The 22,464-nt window shown below is 45.6% G+C and overlaps 1 protein-coding gene across 3 annotated transcripts in view; it reads left to right on the top strand.

The window, feature by feature from the left end:
• The window catches only part of afap1 (actin filament associated protein 1), a 342,584-nt gene that overhangs the window by 307,856 nt on the left and 12,264 nt on the right, over window positions 1-22,464 (top strand). For all 3 annotated transcript variants that reach the window (XM_072495955.1, XM_072495957.1, XM_072495956.1), the window contains 4 exons: window positions 12,193-12,307; window positions 14,244-14,408; window positions 18,058-18,251; window positions 20,475-20,639. In XM_072495955.1, the coding sequence (XP_072352056.1) occupies window positions 12,193-12,307; window positions 14,244-14,408; window positions 18,058-18,251; window positions 20,475-20,639 (639 nt within the window). The remainder of the gene's footprint in view (window positions 1-12,192; window positions 12,308-14,243; window positions 14,409-18,057; window positions 18,252-20,474; window positions 20,640-22,464) is intronic.

The following is a 22,464-nucleotide window of genomic DNA, read 5'->3' as shown; positions in this document are numbered from 1 at the left end:
ATGGCTCGGGCAGTAATCCGGAGATTATGACCCTTGAGGACCTGTTTTTTAATTTGAATCCTAGCTCTTTATAATCTCTAAACAGGTCCTCTTTTCTAGACTTGCCTATGTTGTTGGTACCGACATGGACCACAACAACTGGATCCTCCCCCTCCCTCTCCAGTATCCTTTCAAGCCGGTCAGAGATGTCCCGCACCCTAGCACCGGGCAGGCAACATACCATGCGGGACTCTTTATCCTGCTCACAAAGGATACTATCTATCCCTCTGATAATAGAATCCCCTACAACTACAACTTGCTTATTTACTCCCTCCCCTTGAATGACCTGCTGAACCATGGTGCCTTGGTCAGCTGACTCATCCTTCCTACAGCCCTGTTCGCCATCCACACAGGGAGCATGTGCCTCATACCTGTTGAACAGGGTCAAGGGCTGAGGCTCCTGAGTTCCTGACTGCTGGTTCCCTTTACCTGCCTGACTTGCAGTCACACCCTGCTGTCCCTGGCCACTGGCTGGATTTGAACTACTTACTCTGACAGGTGTGACTGCCTTCTGAAACACAGTGTCCAGGTAAGTCTCCCCCTCCCGGATGTGCCTCAGTGTTTGAAGCTCAGACTCCAGCTCATCAACTCTAGCCTAGAAGGCCGCCTGCCAGTGGTGACGTCACTCCCACTGATCCAGAGCTGGAGCATGGAAATAAGACCTGGAAGTTGAAACCGTCCAGACTGCATGTTCTAGGAGACCAGCCTGTTCGCCTAGTCAGGCCCCGCCCCGCCGATTCCCACCTTGAGTTAAAACGGCCCCTTTACTGGTGGAAATGTCATGCATGGCAAAGGCCAAGCCCCACACACATGTTTTATTCACGGACATTAGCATCCATGAAACATGAAAAGAATATTCTATTCTGAATCTGCATGATACATGTGCTGCTGGCCAGTGGCGTTTGACGGTTAAGAGTCTAAATTAGCTGGCAGAGTGGGTAAGTTTGTCAGATCATGGTGGCTACATCTAGCACAATGCTGTCAAAGGACAACATCCCAGGGAGAGGAAAAACACCATCTTACGCTGCAAATGTAGCATTCCTCCATGACTAGATGTTGTGACAATATTTAACAGTGACATTTCTTAAATCTGTAGCTCTAGATGATTGCATGTTTTCATGTGGTCATTCTTTTCAACATAATGACATAATTTAGGTTAATTAAATCCAGTAACGTTCCTTAAGAAATTTTGTTTTGCTTTCTCTTTCATTTTACCAGAAGCATAACATTATTTAAATAATGGTATCATTCCCGAAAAAAAATTCAAAGTCAAATTAAATATGGCTGAACTAAATTAACCTTTATAATATTTTAAAAGATTTTGCTTGTAGTTAAATTCTCTCCACTTCACGTCCCTCACTTTGAAAGGTTTCTCTGGGCTTTGCCAATTACGGTTGGGAGCTGACGTGCTTTTGGACTCGACCGACTCCAATCCGAGTCACCCACCAGGAGATACAGCAGAGTGTTCCAGTGTGGTGCTTTTCCCCTCCCTAATGGGAGCGCATTATTCATGATAAGATCATAGATTAGAGATGATTACAAAAAATGTAACCTATAAGTCTTCAACAATATCCCTGCATTATATTTTTTCTAATATTAGTTTAGCATCACAGATTTTTCTAGTGATTTGTCCCAGCCTCTCCCTATCGTATTGCAACAGGGCATTGGGTGGTATTCTCCCATCTGGGATTAGGTCCCATGGTGGGAGCGTGGACTTGGAATCTTTCTCGCTGCTGACGCCAACGGGAAACCACATCTCATCTTCCAGCCCTGACCTCGGGGTTTAATGCCGTATACCGTGGTGACGTGGGCTTGATTGCACACGTTCCACCATCATATCTGGGGGCTGTATTGAAAAGCAGCCCAATATCATTGATCTACTGTTGAAGGAAGCCAATGAACCTCCTGAAAAAGATGGATCTCCAGGAACACTCAGAAGCTGGAAGATGGACTTCCTCGATGATACTGAATCTGGAGGATTCGCCTATAGCTGCTGCCACTACCCACTGCTGTGGTGTTCCAAAGTCCAGGGTCATTGGTGGCCTCCATCCCAACTCCGGAGGCAGCCCCGGGTATTCTTCAGCTAAGTTCCGACTTCTGCACGCCACGTTGTTCCAGACCACCGTGTTTTCCCTCTGGTGTCGCGGAGAATCGGGCATGGGTAAAAATTCCGGTCTGACCTTCATCTGCATCTCATTAATGAAATGAAAATCGCTTATTGTCACAAGTAGGCTTCAAATGAAGTTACTGTGAAAAGCCCCGAGTCGCCACATTCCGGCACCTGTTCGGGGAGGCTGGTATGGGAATTGAACCGTGCTACTGGCCTGCTTTGGTCTGCTTTAAAAGCCAGCTATTTAGCCCTGTGCTAAACCAGGCAGGACGGTGGAGTTAAGGCCAAGAGGAGATCGGCCATGATCGAACGGCGGAGCAGACTCGATGGGCCAAGTGACCTAATTCTGTTCCTATTTTTTATCTTATTAGCGGGATGTTAATCTGATTCATGTTGGCCACTGGCAGTTTTCCAGATTTGCCATGGTAGACACCAGTGGAAGATACTGCTGGAATTTCACGCCAGCAGTTAAACCGATTTGTGAGCCTCCTCACCGGTGGGGACATGGGAGAACTCCGCCCATTTTCTCTGCATTGTGTTGCTCCATATAGCAATGCTAAATACATTTTTCCAGTGCTAATACGAGCAGTGTAATAACATTGGCAAAAAAAAACATTTTGGCAATGTAATCTGGTCACCAGGAGGCCAGCATCTCTGGTGTGGACCTTCACACATATTAGAAAATGCTGAACATGCCCCTGTAACTTCAGGTGATGTACTCAATTTGTTTTGACATGATTAGTAATTCAGGTACAGCTACTGAACTCTCCTGCCAGACAGAGAGCGTGGTATCTGACTCAGGATTATATCAGTGTTACCTCGATACAGAGTCAAAAGAAACCCATTCAGAGCTGCAAAATATACTGTGGCAATCATCTCATTGTGATGCGCGACAGCCTCCAGCCTTTATGTGAAAGCGTTCACTGTAAATTGCATCATCTGGAAGTGGAACCTTGGTGTTTCCAGTTTTACATCGGTCTGGCTGATCAAAAAGACTGCAGTGAGCAGAGAGTTAAACCACTGGTGATGAGGGAGAATACATTTCTTTCAGCTTCTCAAGGCGCCGGGCAGACCTGATAACAGTGTCCAGACAAAAAAAAGCAAAGCCACACAAGCAGTATTTGTGCGGTTGGGCAGCTGGGAGGAAGCCATACATCAGCAGCAGAAACTATAAGAAGAAATGCCCTTGTGAGGAAAGTTGTGGGAATGCTTGTCGACTTCTGGCAAAGCGTCCTGTGGTCAAACTGGATCTTTCCAAAAAAACACATTTGACCTTCAATACCTGTGAGCAGTCTTCTCTTACCAATCAAAACATTCTTTGGCTTCTGTGGTTACAAGTTGAATTCAGTCATTGGGGAAGTTTATTTCAGCAATGCTAATATGGGTAGAGGAGTCTCTGTTCATATTCTGTGAAACCTCATCATCATCCCACCTGCAACAAACCTGTTGGGAAAGGCAATAGACATTCCAGAATAAAGACCTCAGACATGTATCATGGTTAGAAAGCAATCTCCATAAAACAGATGGGGCAAGTCTGCAGTAATGAGGGAGGTTGTGCGGCCTACACGGTAGCACAAGTGGATAGCACTGTGGCTTCACCGCGGCGCCAGGGTCACAGGTTCGATTCCCCGCTGGGTCGCTGTCTGTGTGGAGTCTGCATGTTCTCCTTGTGTCTGCATGGGTTTCCTCCGGGTGCTCCAGTTTCCTCCCACAGTCCAGAGACGTGCAGGTTAGGTGGATTGGCCATGATAAATTGCCCTTCGTGTCCAAAAAGGTTAGGAGGGGTTATTGGGTTACGGGGATAGGGTGGAAATGAGGGCTTAAATGGGTCGGTGCAGACTTGATGGGCCGAATGGCCTCCTTCTGTACTGTATGTTCTATGTACTCCCTTGTGAAAATGAGCAGTACCCTGCGGAAATGGGAAATGGTGGGCTCACCTTTCACACCCAGCTTAGGGCTAGGATCGACGTTGGGTAGAGATGAAAATTAGCCTCGTCAGTTGGTGTGCCAGTCTCCCAGTTCCATTCTGCCTCCAGTCTCCGGGCCGTTTTTGTGGAGGTGGGAAAGGGGCTGACTGGGATTTGCCAATGGGCCTCCAGGTTCCAGCACTCTTGGGGCCGTTTTAGGTGCCCGGACCCGGCAAGCACTCGCTTGTAAGCCAGAGTCGGCATTGAGGCCCTCCATGCTGCCTGGGGGCAAAAAACAGCCACCTTGTACAATGCCCCACATCCACTTTCCCCAACATCACACCCCACCCTGGCTGTTAAATCTATTATTTAAATTAAAAATGTAAAAAGGTTTGGCAAGAGGACAACTTCATGTTGAAATACTGTGAACACTTTTGGTCCCTTTATCTAGGGAAAGATATACTGGCAGTGGAAGCAGTCCAGAAAAGGTTCACTGGGTTGATCCCGGCTATGGAGAGATTTTCTTTTGAGGAGGGGTTGAATATGTTGGACCTGTACTCATTGCAGTTTAGAAGCATGAGAGGCAACCTTATTGAGACTTAGAGGGTTCTCAGGGAGCTTGACAGGGTAGATGTTGAGAGGTTGTTTCCTCCTATGGGAGAGACCAGAGGGCATAATCTCAAAGTAAGGGGTCGCCCATTTAAGCCAGAGATGAGGAGGAACTTCTTCTCTCGGCGGGTTGTGAACCGGTGGAATTCTTTACTGCAGAGGGCTGTAGAGGTGCGTCATTAAGTGTGTTCAAGGTTGAGATAGACATTTTTAATCAGCAACAGAATCGAGGGTTGTGGGGATAAGGAGGGAAAGTGGAGTTGAGGATTATCACAACAGACCAGTCATGATCTTATTGAAAGCAAAGCAGATTTGATGGATTGAATAGCCTACTTCTGCAACTATGTCTTATGGTCTTATAAATCCCCTGTGTTAATTTCCTTCCATTACCCCATGCTGCATCTCTCAAGTTCTCACGCAAACTTGCATTGGTATCCTATTTATGTCATAGAGCCTGATTTGTAGATGGTAATGAGGTTCCCACCTGATTCTGGCAAGAATCTGGGCTGCCTAGTTGGAAGTCCCAAGAAATATGACACAGCAAGAATGCGGTGGCAAGGTCTTTTAATTCCAGAACTGCCCTGTCCCTGCTGGGTGTGCAGAGTTAAAGTCAGACCTGATACATTACCAGTCTCCTCTTCCTCATCTTGCGTATGACATCTTGCAGCTTTACAAGTCTAACCCCAAGTTTTTTTAAATATAAATTTAGAGTACCCAATTATATATTTTATATATATATATATATATATATTCCAATTAAGGGGCAATTTAGCGTGGTCAATCCACCTAACCTGCACATCTTTGGATTGTGGGGGTGAAACCCACGCAGACATGGGGAGAATGTGCAAACTCCACACGGACAGTGACCCAAGTCTGGATTCGAACCCGGGTCCTCAGCGCCACAGTCCCAGTGCTATTCACTGCACCACATGCCGCACCCGTCTAACTCCAAGTTGGGCAGCCATGTTGTTGGGTGGATTGCTTTGAATTGTCCGGCAATGTTTTTGTGGGCCGCATTCATTCACAATGGGGTCAACAGTCTGCCCTGGACAGTCGCATACTGGGCTCTCCTTGAAATTCCATTTAAGGGTGAGGTGGGATGACCTTGCATGAAGAGTGCAGATCTTGTTGAGTGTAGACCATTTTTGTTTGAGTGAGATCAAACCCTGGAGGCACTGCTCTTGTCAGAGCAGATCTTTGTTAACAATATTAGTGAAAACCTGCATTGATCAAAGCATTTGCAGCGTTGCAGGACGATTAGCGTAATTCAAATCGTGTATTCAGTAGATTCCAACGGTCTTCATTTTTGGCATTTCTGGGTTGGCTTCAATATGATCAAACTGTTTCAACGTCTAGACCTCATGGCAGACCTCGCCGGGGGGGGGGGGGGGGTGTCAAACAGGACTGGGAGCCAATGTACAGCTGTTGGTTTCATTGAACCGCTGATTATCTGCATTGACGTGTTGAGGACAGTCCCAAACATTTTGTCTTGTCGCTTTCTGCTCACACAGTGCAAGAGTATACAAGAACAAGGCTAGCTTTACCAATACTACCAGGCAATCATAATGATACCAGAACAATGTACAGAAAGTCCAAGTGACAGCCCTTCAGATGAAAGGTTTGGCATTAGTGTTAAAGGAAATTAAACTCCTGACCACAACCCTCCCCTCCATCTCAACACCGAGAAAATAAACTGACGCCAATGCAGAAAGCACTGGATTTCTGATGGTGGATATGAGCAGTTAAGAAACAGTCCGTGCATTAAGTGATGGACACGGCCCTCCCCAGTCAAAGTAAGTATAAATACAAGCCCTTCCTCTCCCACTCAGCCAAGGTTTTGACCACCACCATCCCTGCCCACCTCACACCACAATACACTCCCTCAATACACTGCATTCCCATTCCAAACCACCCACATCCTGCCAATCCCATCTCCCTAATGGCTGCTGTTTAGCCCACTGACCACTCCGACTGCACTTAATTTCCCCTTTCACAGTAACTGCCTAAATGTACATCCCATCCATCCGGCCCACCGGCCCCTCCCTACATTAGCTGTGCATGTCTTCCATGGTTGCTGGTTGTCCTATGCCTGAACAGTGCTACCTTTGCTGATCCTAGTTTCCCCATCTCAGCACTCCTTTTCCTCTTGCTCTTCCTCCCCTCTCCCCTCTCTCCTAACAACTTTCCTGCTATTGTCTTCCCTCTCCCTCTTGGATTGCCCCTCACTGTCAGCCTCACCCCTTCTCCACCCCCCAATCTCTTTCACCTCCCCCCTCCCCATCTCCATTCCCACCCCCATTAAACTTATTGTCATGCCCATCTTTATCCTCTGCTCCCTGTTCCAGCCATTGGGTCCATTCATCTCCAGTCTCCAATTTGCTAGACTTAAAATTCTATTTGGCCGTTACTCTTCTTGTGCAGTGTCAAGATGATCGCCTCTAAAATTATAGGTCTGCGATTTAGTCATCAACCTACGGCCCAATCTTTAATGGAAAGATGAGCAGAGAAGATGATGAACACAGCAAGGTTAGAGACCCTGCTGATTTTAACGGCAAGGCCTCATTTAGTTAGAAGAATGAAGAGTCCTGGACCAGCAGCAGACAGATGGACAGCCACCAGGGTCAGTGGGCAGAGACAGGACTTTGCAGCACAAGAACTCAACTGGAAACCGTTTCCAGCAATTACTGGGGTGCTGGCTGCGATTGGGTTGTGTAATGGCACCCTCTTGTGGCCATTTGGATACATTAGTATATAACAAACCAGGGATTCTCCGGCCTCCCAGCCGGGTGTTTCTCGGCAGGCCGTCGCTGTTTGCTGGAGGTGGGATTCTCTGCTCCTGTTGCCGCCAATGGGAATTCTCATTGAAGTCATCCCATGTCGCCGGGAAACCCACAGGCAGGGGCATGCTGCCGGCGGGACCAGAGAAACCCAACGCCAGCAAACCTCCGGGGAATTCCGGCCCAGATTAAATAGGTTTTCGATTAGGCACTGGACACCGTGCTGCACACTCTGTTTTGGTTTTGCAAAGATATCACAGTCTGACAGCACAATTGAATTGTGGTTTCCCCAGCTGAACAAATTTGTGTTGGAGAAGCTTCCAGCAAACCATTAGAGGAACATGTGAGATTTTTTTTTTGTCGAGAAGTAGGCTTAAAAAATATTGTCATCAAGAAAAGGCTGTTTGAACAGGTTAGTGAATTGTCCTTCAAAGGTGGCTGCATCAACAGGTATTATTGACCGAAACAGGGGAGGACAGCTGTGATCGAGAGAATTTTGGTGCATCTGTGAAGCAGCTAGATATGTTTTTCACTGCTAATAATATCCTAAAGATCCTGATATGTTAATCAGGCTGCGGGGGAAAGGAAAGGGTGATATTTTTGACAGCAGCAGGCTCACCCCTGCTAAGGCAAAAGACATGCAGCTGACGGACATTTTGTGTAAGTTTGACCAGGCCATTGGACTTTGCTGAAAGCTATCAGGTTAGAACAAGGAATCAGCTGCCCAGTGAGGACATTGGAGAGTTTATCCTTGCTTTGAAAAAGCTGTCCATTTATTGCAAATTTGGATAATTTCAGGAGAGGTCTTTGTGGCCCAGATTTGTCCATGGTTTAAAAAGTGAGTGCATTCGCAGGGACTTGATATTGCCAAAGTTTACTTTCGACATAGCTTGCCAAACAGCACTGTCCATGGACCTGGCGCAACGTGACATGAGAGATGACAGAATTAGCAATCGCCAGTCATCTACTGCAGTTGACGAAGCAGAAGTTCCAAACGACAACAGTTGGTAGTAGCAGTAATGTTGCTACCAGTATTTTGGCCACCGTGGGGCACAGAATTGTCCGTTTGTGAAGGCAGGGTGCTACAGCTGTAACAAGAAGTGTAATCTTGCCAAGGCATGTTGGAAGAAGGTAAATGGAGAAAAGGCCGGGGGGAGGAAAAGGCAGTCGCTCATTACAGCAACAGGTTAGTGATGGGTCATTGCGATACATACGATCTGAAGCGTAAGCATGTTCATTAGAAACACGCAGAACTTCGTAGTCCAAGTAGCATTGGATAGTGCTCTGGTAAAATGGAGGTCGACATGGGTGCATCTCTTAGTGCACTTCCTGAACCACTGTCTGAAATCTTCTGTCCTCATTCGCGGCTGGGATTTTCTGGTTCCCAATTTTTGCTGCAACGCCAAATTCTCCATTCCTGCTCGCAACGGGCCCCGCCACGGACAAGACCGGAGAATCCCACCCACTCTTATCATGAAAAGTTGTCACCACCCGCTGCGAATAGAGTTACGCACTTATGGAGGAGAGAAAATTCCCTCAATTGGAACTGATCACATGCAAGGAGCAATGTGCAACAATGCCCATCGTTGTGGTGAAGGGTGAAAAACCAGCGTCGTTAGGAAGAAACTGGTTAACAACACTTAAGTTTAAATTGAAGTGTTGAAGTGAAATTTACATCGCCTCCAGACCTTTTCTTGGCAATGGATTTTCCGTTCATCGCCTCCAGTGTATCCCTGGCGTGCTCCGGGTTTTTGAAAGTAATGAAGCCAAATCCGTGGGATGCAACGCCTAAGGCTCTCGGCAATAGAATTCTCGGGAGACGGCTAGTCCCTGGGCCGGGAGGCAGCAGCTATGGAGGACGCCGCTGCTATAACCAGTGACAGTCTTATTCTGAGATGTAACCTCCCATTTCAGTTACAGTTGCTTTTTTTATTGTTTAGGGGAGAGTTGGAGATCTGTTTGCATACCTAGATTATAATTGACATTCACCCCCCCACCATCTGGCTGGGCTTGCAAAATCCTACCAACTGTCCTGGCATGAGACAATTCACAACTCTTTAACCTGGGATTACCCCTCTCTCTGGATCTGTAAGACTTAATTACCTGCAAATGCTCGCATTCAAAGCATTGTCTTGCATCTTTGACTTTGTCTATATATATATATATATATATATGTTTCTGGAATCTACCTCTTCATTCACCTGAGGAAGGAGCAGTGCTCCGAAAGCTAGTGATTTGAAACAAATCTGTTGGACTTTAACCTGGTGTTGTAAGACTTCTTACTGTGCTCACCCCAGTCCAACGCCAGCATCTCCACATCATAGATTATAATTGGGCAATTTGTCCCCGTCTTTGTCTTTAATCACTCTCACCTCAGAGATCAGCCCATACTTGGGAGAAAACCGCTTCCAGGGATTCACTCCTGGTTACCGTGAAGGTGCTCCTTAAAAGTCCGCACTCTCGGCTTTCCTCCGCAACTTATTGAACAGGGTAGTGTGTGTTCAAGTGATTTCATGTGGTCGAGGGGAGTAGCCAGTGCCAACTGACAGTTTGTAACCTGTGATGATGCGCTTAAGCTATCATGTAAATAGTATACGACCTCCAACCAGCAGATGGCCGTAGAGAACAACCATGTGACACTGTTACCTCAGGGAGTCTGGGGATGGTCCTCATAGCGGACAGTCACATTTGTAATAATCTTTATTGTCACAAGTAGGCTTACATTAACACTGCAGTGAAGTTACTGCGAAAAGCCCCTAGTCACCACATTCAGGCGCTTATTCAGGTACAGAGGGAGAATTCAGAATGTCCAATTCACCTAACAGCACGTCTTTCGGGACTTGTGGGAGGAAACCGGAGCACCTGGAGGAAACCCATGCATACACAGAGAAAACGTGCAGACTCCGCGCAGACAGTGACCCAAGCCGGGAATCAAGCCTGGGACTCTGGCGCTGTGACGCAACAGTGCTAACCATTGTGCTACCATGTAGTCGCTTTCAGATAATTTATAATAGTTTTTGATAATTTTCTCATGGCTATCTAACCCACTTTATTGTTTAACAATATATATTTAGCTAGTCACGAACTAGACGTTCTCTTGTGCACTTATTCTGACTGGCCAAGCACCAGAATGTAACACAACCCTATCACTTTTCTCCATTCCGTGAAACTAGCATTTCTGATAAAAAGGTTCTATGTAAATACAGGATTTGCGGTTTTGTAAAGCTTTCCAAGACATTTATTGCATTCAAAGTGCTATGTAAATGCAAGTAGTTGTCTCCAGGAAGATTGCAGAAATTTGTTCCAGAGTCTCCTGGTGGTCAGAGACTGAACTACATTGTGAATTTACATAAACAATTCTTTGAGAAATGTTTACAAAACTATTTATAGCAGTAAATGTTGACGCAAAAGTGTGATTGAATATTGTGGCAGTAGGTTTTTTAACCAAAAATATTCTTTATTTGAAGAATTTATGGAAGTAGATTCCATAGCAGTTCAAAGTTGACTTTATGTAAAGTGGAAACAAAATAAGTTTTTTGCAACACGTGTCGCACTCTGAGGTGCCTCACTGCACTTACAATGTTAGCTCATATTTACAGTATTTATTCCATGTCAGACATCTAGCCTAAGGGGTTTTGCAAGTTTTCAGTCCCCCCTTATACTATGGCAGGAGGGCTTTGGACTGTGGCTTTTCCCCAGTGCGTCCTTTGCAGCAATTGCCCCAAGCTTTAGTGCATCCATCTATACAGAGTACTGGGCTCTGGAATCTGCCAGTCTGCAACACTTGGTCATCATCAGCTCTTTGAACTGGAGGAACAACAAGTTTTGGGCAGACCAAAGAGCATCTTTCATCATGTTGATAGCCCTCCATTAGCAGTTGAACTTATATTAGAGGTTAAGGGCAGAGAGTGTGCACCCTTCGCAAGTTTTTGACAACATATCGACTTGGCCACCAATCACGTTTTAGTGATCCTGTGTACCCTGTTTGCACATCAGTTTAATTTTCTGATTGCACACTGGTGTTAGAGAATGTTCCTGCTACAGACCTGTACTGGAAGAAAATGGTCATTATTTTGAACCTCAAATTTGTGAACCATGTTCGAATGTTCAGTTTCCTAATTGGGAAACCAGTTTCACAAAGGCCAGATTCAAAGAATGTAAGGACGGCAGATTTTTCTTCCTTGAAGGACATCCTTGAATCGGTTGGATTTTTAGGACATGCTTTCATGTTCATCATTGCTGAAGTTAGGGTTTTATGTTTTATTCCAGATTTATTTTATATTTTTTTTTGTGGGGGGCATCTTTCCATCTTCTCTCCTGTTTTCCAAAATCTCTGCTGCCCTGTCCGAGTATGAAAAAAAAAAATGTGCTCTGAGGCCTCAAACATTGATGGGGCTCCTCCAGTCACTAGCTGGGAAGTGAATGAGATTTTTGCCTCCACTCTCCTTCCCAGCACTTCATATCGGGAATCTCCTGGTGTGCAGTCAGCGCGCTCCCACAGCAAGGTGACCAATATGGAATCTCAGTGATGGAACTTGTACTCGACTATTAACATGGCGTCACTTATTAGTTTTTGAAAGTGCTGCACTTGCTTTATAATGAGTTCAGTCAGTTAGAGGGGTGTTGTACTTTGATGGATAGTTGGGGTATATTTTTGGCAATGCTAAATTTAACAAAATCAAAGACAAGGAAACCTGAGGGAACATCGTTGGATATTTATTAATAAATGTTTATTTCCTTGCTAAACTAGGCAAAAGGAAAGAAGATGCCAACAATAGTAAATGGTATGACCACAAAGCAGAAGGTTGGAAACAGTCAAGTGAAAAAAGCAAATCCGAGCACCAATGTTAAACGCACTGCCTCAAGTAAGTCCTTCAGATTTTATACAAGATCTTATTGTGCCTAACCAAATAGAAATCATGCAAGTTAGTGTTGCTACCTGTTTTAAAAGAAGTGCTGCAGGACAATGGTTTACAAATGTTCTGGAGACTTGAGCTAATCACTGTGCTTATTTCCACATTGCTTGGAGCCTGGGCTGGAATTCTCCGCTGGTTTCCCGGCGGGGTGGGATGGCATCAATGGGGATTCCCATTGACAGCAGCGAGAGCATGGAATCCTGCTGCCAGTGAACGGCACATCGCTTCCCGCCGCCAAGAAACACGCGAATGGGAGGCCGGAGAATCCCGCCCCTGATGACTAGCAGCTTTCTTTTGAATTCTTCCATAATATTGGCAGTAAATATTTTCCCCAACATCCTCCACCTCAACCACTTGCTGGCCACCTTTCCATCGCCAACGGGGAACCATCTAGCACCATGCTTAACTTTTTATTCTTCATGTATAAGCTGACCCAGTGGAGTTTGGCAAGAGTGCATAAATGGGTTTCACACCAGCATTAATTTCCTGCAGTATCATCTGCTGGTGCCCGCCATGCTGGAGGCCAGTGTGAAACTTATTTCCATCCAACTAATGGGATGCAGATGAAGGCCTGACCAAAATCTTCCACTACCAATTCTCTATGGTGCCAATGGGAAAAATACGCAAGTGCGAAACATGTCCGGAACATCGTGGAAGGAGTGCCCCCACGGCACAGGCCTGCCCGCAGATTGGTGGGCCCCGATCCCGGGCCAGGCCACCGCGCTCCCCCCCCCCCCCCCCCCCCCGTGCCTCCTTGAGGGCCGCCCCAGCCGACTTACCTGCCAGGTCCCGCCATGTGGGACCATGTCTAACCCACGCCGGCGGGACTGGCCAAAAACGGATGGCCGCCCGGCCCATCGGGACCTGGAGAATTGCCTGGGGGGGGGGGGTGGGGGGGGGGGTGGGGGTGGGGGGGGTTTGGGGGGGGGGGTGGGTGGGGGTTTGGGGGGGGGTGGGTGTGGTGGGGGGGGGGCAACCGGCGGTTGCATAAACCCCGCCCCCGCCACAAAACCTGGCGCCGGAGTGTGATTCGCGCCGCTGCCCGGGGATTCTCCGACCCGGCAGGGTGTCGGAGAATCCCGCTGCAGCTCTTCTGTCCATATTTGGACTTAGGCTGTATTGAGATCTGGAGCTGAGTGCCCCTGGCAAAATACAAACTGAACGTGGTCCTTACATCATGAAATAGCAACGCAAACATTCTGCTGAGATTTTAACAGGGGAGATACAGAATCTTCTTGACACTGACAGGGAAATTGATGGTGATCTCCAGTTTTTGCAAGGCAAACAGCGGAGGAGTGTAAATTGTCCGGAAGTTGCTGACAATTCAGAATAACTCAGTGTATCTCTTCATTGCCATAAATTGCTGTATTTTTTTCATACATAAATAATGGTGTGTGCCGTAAACTCATTTGTTATTTTTCCAGCATGTTCTGGGCCAGCTTGTCTGATGGTGTGTACCACATCTTTAAGGTGTGGTCAAAATCAAATAACATACATATGATTTTGCACATTGCTTCTTACAAATGTCCAGATCTTTATTTATCCTCTCATTCACCGTGTCAATAGTTGGGCATTTTTTGAGACATGGGATATTGCTTAAGTCAAAGTTTTGTTGCTGTTTTGGCCGACCAAACTCACTTTTCCATGTTCTACTCTCACAATAACCATTTCATATTTCTTTTTATTGTAAAATCATATGATATAGATGAAACACATGTTCGTGTCTAGGTGACTTGTGTTTGATAGTGACTTTGACCAGTGACTCGTTTGTATTCTAAGTGCTTGCAGGTTATTGGAGTCGGTATCATTTGGTGAGATGTTTCTGGCACCACTGCTTTGCATCTTCAAGAAAGAGATATTAAAATGCTTTGGGATGAATTCACAGATGCTGATCAATATAAGTATGGCAAGAACCGTGTGGAAGCTGATGCAAAAAGATTACAGTCCAAGGAGGAAGAGATGAAAAAGCAGAAAGAAATTCTACGCACCCGACTGACACAGCTGAGAAAAGACAGGAGGGAGCTGAAAGCAGCGATTGAAACGTGTACAGGTAGGCATTTTAAATCTTTTAATTCTAAGAAATAATATACCTCAGCTACAAAGCTCTGCGTTCTAAGACTCTGAAGTGCAAATAATTGATTGTTTAAAAAAAGCATTTTTCCAATTAAGGGGCAATTTAGCGTGGCCAATCCACCTATCCTGCACACGTTTTTGGGTTGTGGGGGTGAGGCCCACGCAGACACGGGGAGAATGTGCAAACTCCACACAGACAGTGACCCGGGGCCAGGATCGAACCCGCGTCCTCAGCACCGCGAGGCAGCAGTGCTAACCACTGCGCCACTGTGCCGCCTGTTATGGGCCAGGGTTTAGAGAACCCCAAAGTGTATCATGAAGTTCACCTGACCCACAACCTTTAATAGATTGTGGTATGGGAAGCACACTGCCCACTCTACAGGTGTGGTACAGCAGAAACGGAAAAGTATTTTTTAAAGCAAAACAATGTTTATTCACTCAAGTTAACCTTTTTAAAACATACAGTGAACATCTTAGCAACCATCAATTCAAATACAACCCCCAAAGAATACAACACTAAGTAATCCTTAATAACTTCCAAAACAACATCCAGAAGACAAAAGAAACACCTTTTAACAGAAGCACATTAGGTTTACATTCACTACTGAGAACATTTATAATTCTGGATTCACCGAATGATCCAGAGATAGTCTTTTGATGGCAGAGAGAACAGCAGTACACCTGCTCTGTCTGGCTTCAGCTCCAACACTGAAAACAAAACTAAAACACACCCTGCAGCAAAAAGCCTAAAACAAAAGTAAAAAGCTGACAGACAGCCCAGCTCCACCCACTCTGACATCACTGCAGTAATACACACCCATTTATAAACATTTATAAAGGTACTCTCACATGACACGCCTGCAGTTAATTGACCCTGTCAAAAAGCCTTTCAACAAATCCACTTAGAGCAGACAAGTGGAAGCTCATACTGAATTTCAACCCCATCCCCAAATTAACTCAACCATAGCATCAACAATTTCCCTTCCCACCACTAACCTCAATGTATTTGCATTCCGCCTTTCACCAAGCGTATCTATTCAAGTACAGAATATAAATAAGTATCAATATGTGCATAGTGTCACAAAATAATGGCACTGGGTGAGAGAGTGCATTACTCCATTATCAGCCATTCCAATTTTTCAAGCTAGATAGCTCTAGCCCCTGCTGTAAATGAGCAGCAGCTTCATTAATATAGAGCAATCAAACTAAAATGGCACATTTACAAGTCACAATTCAATTTCAGACTGCCTACAGTGTTCCTGCCAATTGCTGCCCACACCCACAAATTAAGGGCACAAAAATTAGGCAGTGTCTGTTCCCAACAACGTTGAAAGCCATCCTCAACTGCTCTCAAATAAGACTGTTGAAAGTTTGGGGAAATGTTTTGCATGTATTAGATAGAACTTCAGTGTCATCAAAGTGCTTCTGGTGGCTATAGAACATTTTAAACCGCCAAGGGAAATCTTCCATCATTTCTTCATATGTGTCTTTCTGAGAATTCCATTTTGGCAGGATGATGACGAGTAGCAACATTAGGAGGAAGGAACAAACAGAGATGAAGTTGGAGAGGGAGAAAATAAAACAGGAATACATACCGTTCCAACAGAAAATATATGACGGCAGCTCTCTGAGAAGCCGCTAGATTTTTATTGCTTGTGGAAAGGGGACTTGGAGCTGACTGCCGCAACTAATATTGCACTATCTGTTCTACTCAAGATCAGTGCAACTGTGAGGCCTTTATCTCCCTTATTTCCAGATTGCCATGAGAATTCAGTAATATCAGTCAGTCTGAAGTTCATGTTTGCATTGAGCAAGTAACTGATATCATGTTTGATACAATAAATGCTTTCATTATTTTCCCTGAAGCATCAGCAGCAGTAGACTGGTTCCTCAAAAGGATGCAGGTTTATTAAAGATTTGAATGGATAAAGGAGAGATGTGATATAATACCTTATTATGGCACCATTCACAAAGGCCCTCGGGAAACTTCCCAATTTCTCACATGGCCAATCTGCCCCTTGAGTAGCAGGATTTTCCCTGAATCCAAGTCACCATTGGTCTTTTGTCTTTTTCACCTGACTTTAATGCTTTCATGAATTGCAAGGGCTTTCCATCCATTAATGAACAACTGTTGTTTGATCATCACACGGATCTGTACTCAATTGCCTGGCAATTACCATGACCCATTTATATTGCAACAAACACCCAATCATAACTATTGCCAGAAACATCTAATGAAATATAGGTGGGGTGAGGACAAGGGTGATACCTTGCGCACTTGAGCCAAGAAACCCATGTTCAGTGATTGAACTATGCTGCAATCAACTTCATGACTCAGCTGCCATCCTCATTGACAGACCATTGGAGTTCTCTTGATTACAATTTCACTACCAAATGGTTTAGTAATATCCTGTCATACATCCTGCCCTAAAGAATGCCCTGTATGTGTGGTTTTGCTGAATGCTTCATAACTCGTTAGTAACAGGAACACTGTTGGCTGGAGACCTTCAGAATAACGATTGAGATAACTGACAAGATTGAGGATGGTGAGGCAGGAAAACATCTGGAACAGTTATCTTCAGGGAGGACCCTTGAACATGAGTCATCGAAGTGCACTTGCAGCTGAACATACCTTAGTAGTCATGTCTTTCTCTTGTTTGAGATGATCATTGCCTGATATTTATGTGGCACAGCCATTACCCGCTACTTGACAAATCGAGCCTGGATGTTAATCGAGCTCTTAAGAAAGCTAACATTGTCTCGGTTATCGGCAATGTTGCAAATAGAGCTGAACACTGGCTCAACAACAGCTCCAACTTCTGACCTTATAATGAAGGGAAGACAGTAATATTGATTGCCTTACTAAAACATCAACCATCTTCCTTCGAGTTAGATACGATTCAAGCCATAGGACAGATTTTCTTTTTGACTTTCATTGACCTCATTTTTGCCAGAGCTACTTGGTGCCAGATTCTTCCCTGGCATTTGGATGTTGAAACCATTCTTGGATTAAATATTTGATAAGGTCAAAAGCCGAAAGTTTTTTGTGGAACCCAGACCAAGCATTGATCAGATCTCTGGTGTGTAGAATCATAGAATTTACAGTGCAGAATGAAGCCATTCAGCCCATCGTGTCTGCACCGGCCCTTAGAAAGAGCACTCTAATAATCTCACGCCTCCACCCAAACCCTGTAACCCAGTAACCCCAGCTAACCTTTTTGGACACTAAGGGGCAATTTAGCATGGCCTTTCCACCTAACCTGTATATCTTTGGACTGTAGGTGTTACCTGTTGACTGCTTCCTGTTATTAACAGCTAATCACAAATTGCTTGAAGACAGTTGATTAGCGGGAGGCTGCTAGAGTGGTAATTGGCTGATTGAGGTTTATCCTCTTGTTTGCGGAGCAAGTTTTCCATGGAAATTTTCCATATTGTTGGGTAGATGCTAGAGTCATAGCTGTACTGGGCCTTCACTCAAACTATGCTCTCATTCACGTCTCAATGTCATGTGGAGTGATCTGAATTATTTAGATAGTGTTATGAGGTGAGTCAGTCGTTCAGCTTCTGCCCTGCCCATATTAATGGCCCAATGTCGTTCTACATTTTATTTTCAAATGAAATAATAGGCAAGAAGTCTCAGGCCGCATTAGAGACGAAGCTAAAGAAATTGGAGGAGGAGTGCAAGGTGAAAGAGACTGAACGTGTGAACTTGGAATTGGAGCTGACAGAAGTGAATGAAAGCTTGAAGAAAGCACTTGCTGGAGGACCCACACTGGGCTTGACAATAGAACCAAAGTCATCAAGAACCTCCAGCCCACAGGTAAACATATGCACAATGTACCAAAAATGGTTTGCGATAGGCTGGATGAAGAAAAGGATCTTTTCCTGTCTGGTGTTCATAAAAGGCTCACATGTTTTTTTAAGTGTATATAAAATCTGGCAGTGGATTCCCGACTGGCCATAATGTCAGTGGTTTTCTTGGAAACATCCCAATCACTCTGTGACATTTTAATATGTTGAATTTCAAAATTTACTATGGTAGTATTTGGATTGCACGTTCAGGACTATATCCTTTCTTGTTATGTTAGCTTTAATAGGAACTTATACATGAAATAGACATTAATCTAGAGAACTGAAATGAAAGTATTTAATTTTCACAGTTCCAACTTGTATATTTATATGTGTGTGTGTGTATTTATTCCCAGAATGTGGGGATCACTGGCAAGGCCAGCATTCATTACTCATCCCTAATTGCCTTTGAGAAGGTGATGGTGAGGTTCCTTCTTGAACCGTTGCAGTCCATGTGTTGTAGGTACACCCATAGTGCTGTTAGGAAGGGAATTCCTGGATTTTGTCCCAGCGACCGTGAAGGGATGGCGACTTGGTTCCATGTCAGGATGCTACATGACTTTGAGGGAAACTGGCAGGTGGCGGTGTTCCCATGCATCTGCTGACCTTGTCCTTCTGGGCGGTAGAGGTCATGGGTTATGTGTGGTAAAACAATGAATGGGTCCCTACTGTCGGTACACGTAATATCTAAACAAAATGTTTTTATAGATTTGGGGTGATATGGTGGCACAGTGGTTAGCATTGTTGCCTCACAGCACTCTGGACCCGGGTTCAATTCCGCCCTTGGGTGACTGTGTGGAATTTGCGCTTTCTCCCTGTTTCTACGTGGATTTCCTCCGAGTGCTCCGGTTTCCTCACGCAGTCCAAAGATGTGCCGGTTAGATCATAGAATTTATCATAGAATTTACAGTGCAGAAGGAGGCCATTCGGCCCATCGAGTCTGCACCGGCTCTTGGAAAGAGCACCCTACCCAACCCCACACCTCCACCCTATCCCCATAACCCAGTAACCCCACCCAACACTAAAGGCAATTTTGGACACTAAGGGAAATTTAGCATGGCCAATCCACCTAACCTGCACATCTTTGGACTGTGGGAGGAAACTGGAGCACCCAGAGGAAACCCACGCACACACGGGGAGGATGTGCAGACTCCGCACAGATAGTGACCCAAGCCGGGATCGAACCTGGGACCCTGGAGCTGTGAAGCAATTGTGCTAACCACCATGCTACCGTGCTGCCCTAGATGGATTGGCCATGAGGAAATTGCCCCTCAGTGTCCAGGATGTACAGGTTAGTTGGGGTTATGGGGATAGAATGGGGGAGTGGGCCTCTTTCTTTCAGAGGGTCCGTGCACTCGATGGAACGAATGGTCTCCTTCTGCACTGTAGAGATTCTGGGCAGGATTCTCCGGTTGGCGATGCCGAACTCACAATCGGCCGGAGAATTCCCGTTCACGACCGAATCGGGGGTGGTGCCGCTTTCGCGATGCTTCCCCCACCCCCCCATCCAAAGGGGTGCACTCTGAGAGTACGCCGCGCGCCGTATCGATGGCCTCAGGACATTGCCTGAGGCCCAACCCTCCCATGCTCCGCCCCCGACCGGCCGAGTTCCCGAAGGCGTCGGTCGCGTGTGGTCTCATCCGTCGGGAACTCGGTGTGGCGGCTGCGGACTCAGTCCAGCGCCGGAAAAGTCGGGGAAGGGCCGATCCTCAGGCAGGGGGGACTTTGCCAGGGGCTGGGGGCACTGTTGGGGGGTGGTACGGGGCACACAAGTCGGCCAAATGGGGGCCGGGTCCGCGAGCGGCCACCGCCATGTTGCACAGCGCAATAGCTGCAGGCCGCTGCCGTGTACATGCGTGGCCACGGATCCGGCAATTCTCCTGGCCTATCGGCAGCTAGAGCTACGCTGCCTTGATGCTAGTCCCCAGCCAAATGGAGGATCGGTGGCCGTTTTATCCCATTTGTTCTGTCATAAAACGCCACCGTTCCCACGCCGGCGTGGGGACATCGCCTCAAAATCAGAGAACACAGCACTCTATTTCTATTTAACAGAAGGCAAATGGAAATATTAACATTTCTGTTGAAGTGCCTCAACACAGAGATTTGCAGAATATTTTGTGTGTATCACAGAAGAGTGAGTGGAGGTGGCCCCTGAATTTGAAATATTCATTGCATTATTTATGGTTCTTTTCAGTCCCCCGTGTTTATGCATCGAACCCTGGACAATTCTCCAGCTTCCAGCTGTGATACAAGTGACACTGAGCCATCATCATTGCCTGTGAATGCAGCTGCTCTCGGGAGAAGACCACCTTCTATGGTTTCTTCCCCAAGTCGTGGCCACGTGCGCAGGAAGGCCAAGGTACGCCAGACTAACTCAACATTGCTCATCCCCTCATTTCAGAGAAGCTCATTGTTGCAGATATCTGCAATGTAAGCAGCTGCCCAAGCAATTAGGAAAGCTTTCGCCTGGGCCTGGGATGCCTCATGCCTTTTGCTTATATCACTGGTATTAGTTTAAAGGGAAAACACTACTCTCACATCATAAAAAACAACTCAGTGCCTGCGACCTGATGTGCATATATATCCTGGTAAGAAGTCTAACAACACCAGGTTAAAGTCCAACAGGTTTGATTCGAATCAATAGCTTTCGGAGCACTGCTCCTTCCTTGGGTGAATGTCCACATCATATATATATATCCTGTGTGGGATGAATAAAGGAGAATACAATAGCCCTGAAATTGCTAAAGGCTTGTCTGAGCTGGCTTTTAAAGCAGACCAAGGCAGGCCAGCAGCACGGTTCAATTCCCGTGCCAGCCTCCTCGAACAGGCGCCGGAATGTGGCAACTAGGGGCTTTTCACAGTAACTTCATTTAAAGCCTACTTGTGACAATAAGCGATTTATATTATATTATATTCAGCCATTGTGACCACGAAAGTTACAACAGATGTTTCCCACAGAAATGAAGGATCAACACTTTATTAGCAAAGGGAAATTTGTTCTTGGGCTGTGGGCACAAGCAGTAGTTAATGGTCATTGCTCATAGCCTTGAATGGATTATGGCCTCTGGGGAGGGTGTGGGAGTGTAATAGTGGGAGAGAAACATGGAAAGCCAGGGTGGCACAGAGGCCCTGACTGTTTTAACAGCATCTCTATTTCCCCATACAGCTATCGGCCAGATTGACTGGCTGACCTGGTGGGAAAGCCAGCCTTCCCTGACAATGGGAGATATTTTGGCATGGTCGGCTGCTCGCAGCGCCAGTTGGTGTAGTCAGCTGCTCGCAGCGCCAGTTGATGGATCTCTGTGTCTATTCGGAACCCTGGATATCTGTTATACCTTCTTAGTTCCCAAATATCAAGAGATCAAGTCTGTGCTTATTGGCAAAGCTCAGTTGAACTTTATTTGTCAGCTTGTGGTGCCCACTGGTAACTTTATTTTCAATACAACATTAAGAGAATTCCGACTAGCCCTTTAGCAGGCTAGTCAGATTGATTGTCTTTAGCGAATACAGTGGTTGAGTTTAAAATATAAATCGTGGTAATTCTTCAAATCATAATACACAGTATAAAAAGACTGAGTGATTTAAACAAAAGAAAGATGGCGATTTAGCAAAAGCAAGCAAAGAAAATAGGTTACAGAAAGAGATAGATTGATTCCGGAATGGATTTTATAATAATATAATAATAATCGCTTATTGTCACAAGTAGGCTTTGATGATGTTATTGTGAAAAGCCCCTAGTCGCCACATTCTGGCACCTGTTCGGGAAGGCCGGTACGGGAATTGAATCCACATTGTTCTGCATTACAAGCCAGCTATTTAGCCCCTGTGGTAAACTCAGCCCCAGCCAAGTGATTCTTAAGAAGATTATTATCTTAAGGTTTCGCCTTCTTTACATCTGTGATTGGCTTTAACTAATTCATAATTCACTCAATTCAGCCAAAGTGTCTGTCCATCAATTTAAGAGAGATATGTATTTAAATATATCGGTGTGAATTTCCCATACCATCGCTTGCCAATTTCCCAAATTATCGACATCTGCATCTCAACATAGACTGGCTGTTTCTATAGAAACGGAACTGCCCGTACTGGGCAGCCGCCCAGTTTTTACCAAACAATAGGGTCCTTTAGCTAGTTGAGTCACTGACCTTGCAGACCTCAAGCACCTTGTGAAATGTGAAAATACA

The sequence above is a fragment of the Scyliorhinus torazame genome, chromosome 3, assembly GCF_047496885.1.
Source record: "Scyliorhinus torazame isolate Kashiwa2021f chromosome 3, sScyTor2.1, whole genome shotgun sequence".
In the NCBI taxonomy this organism is placed as follows: Eukaryota; Metazoa; Chordata; class Chondrichthyes; order Carcharhiniformes; family Scyliorhinidae; genus Scyliorhinus; species Scyliorhinus torazame.
The sequence above is the reverse complement of the archived record's forward strand: the minus strand, read 5'-3'. Positions and strand labels throughout refer to the sequence as shown.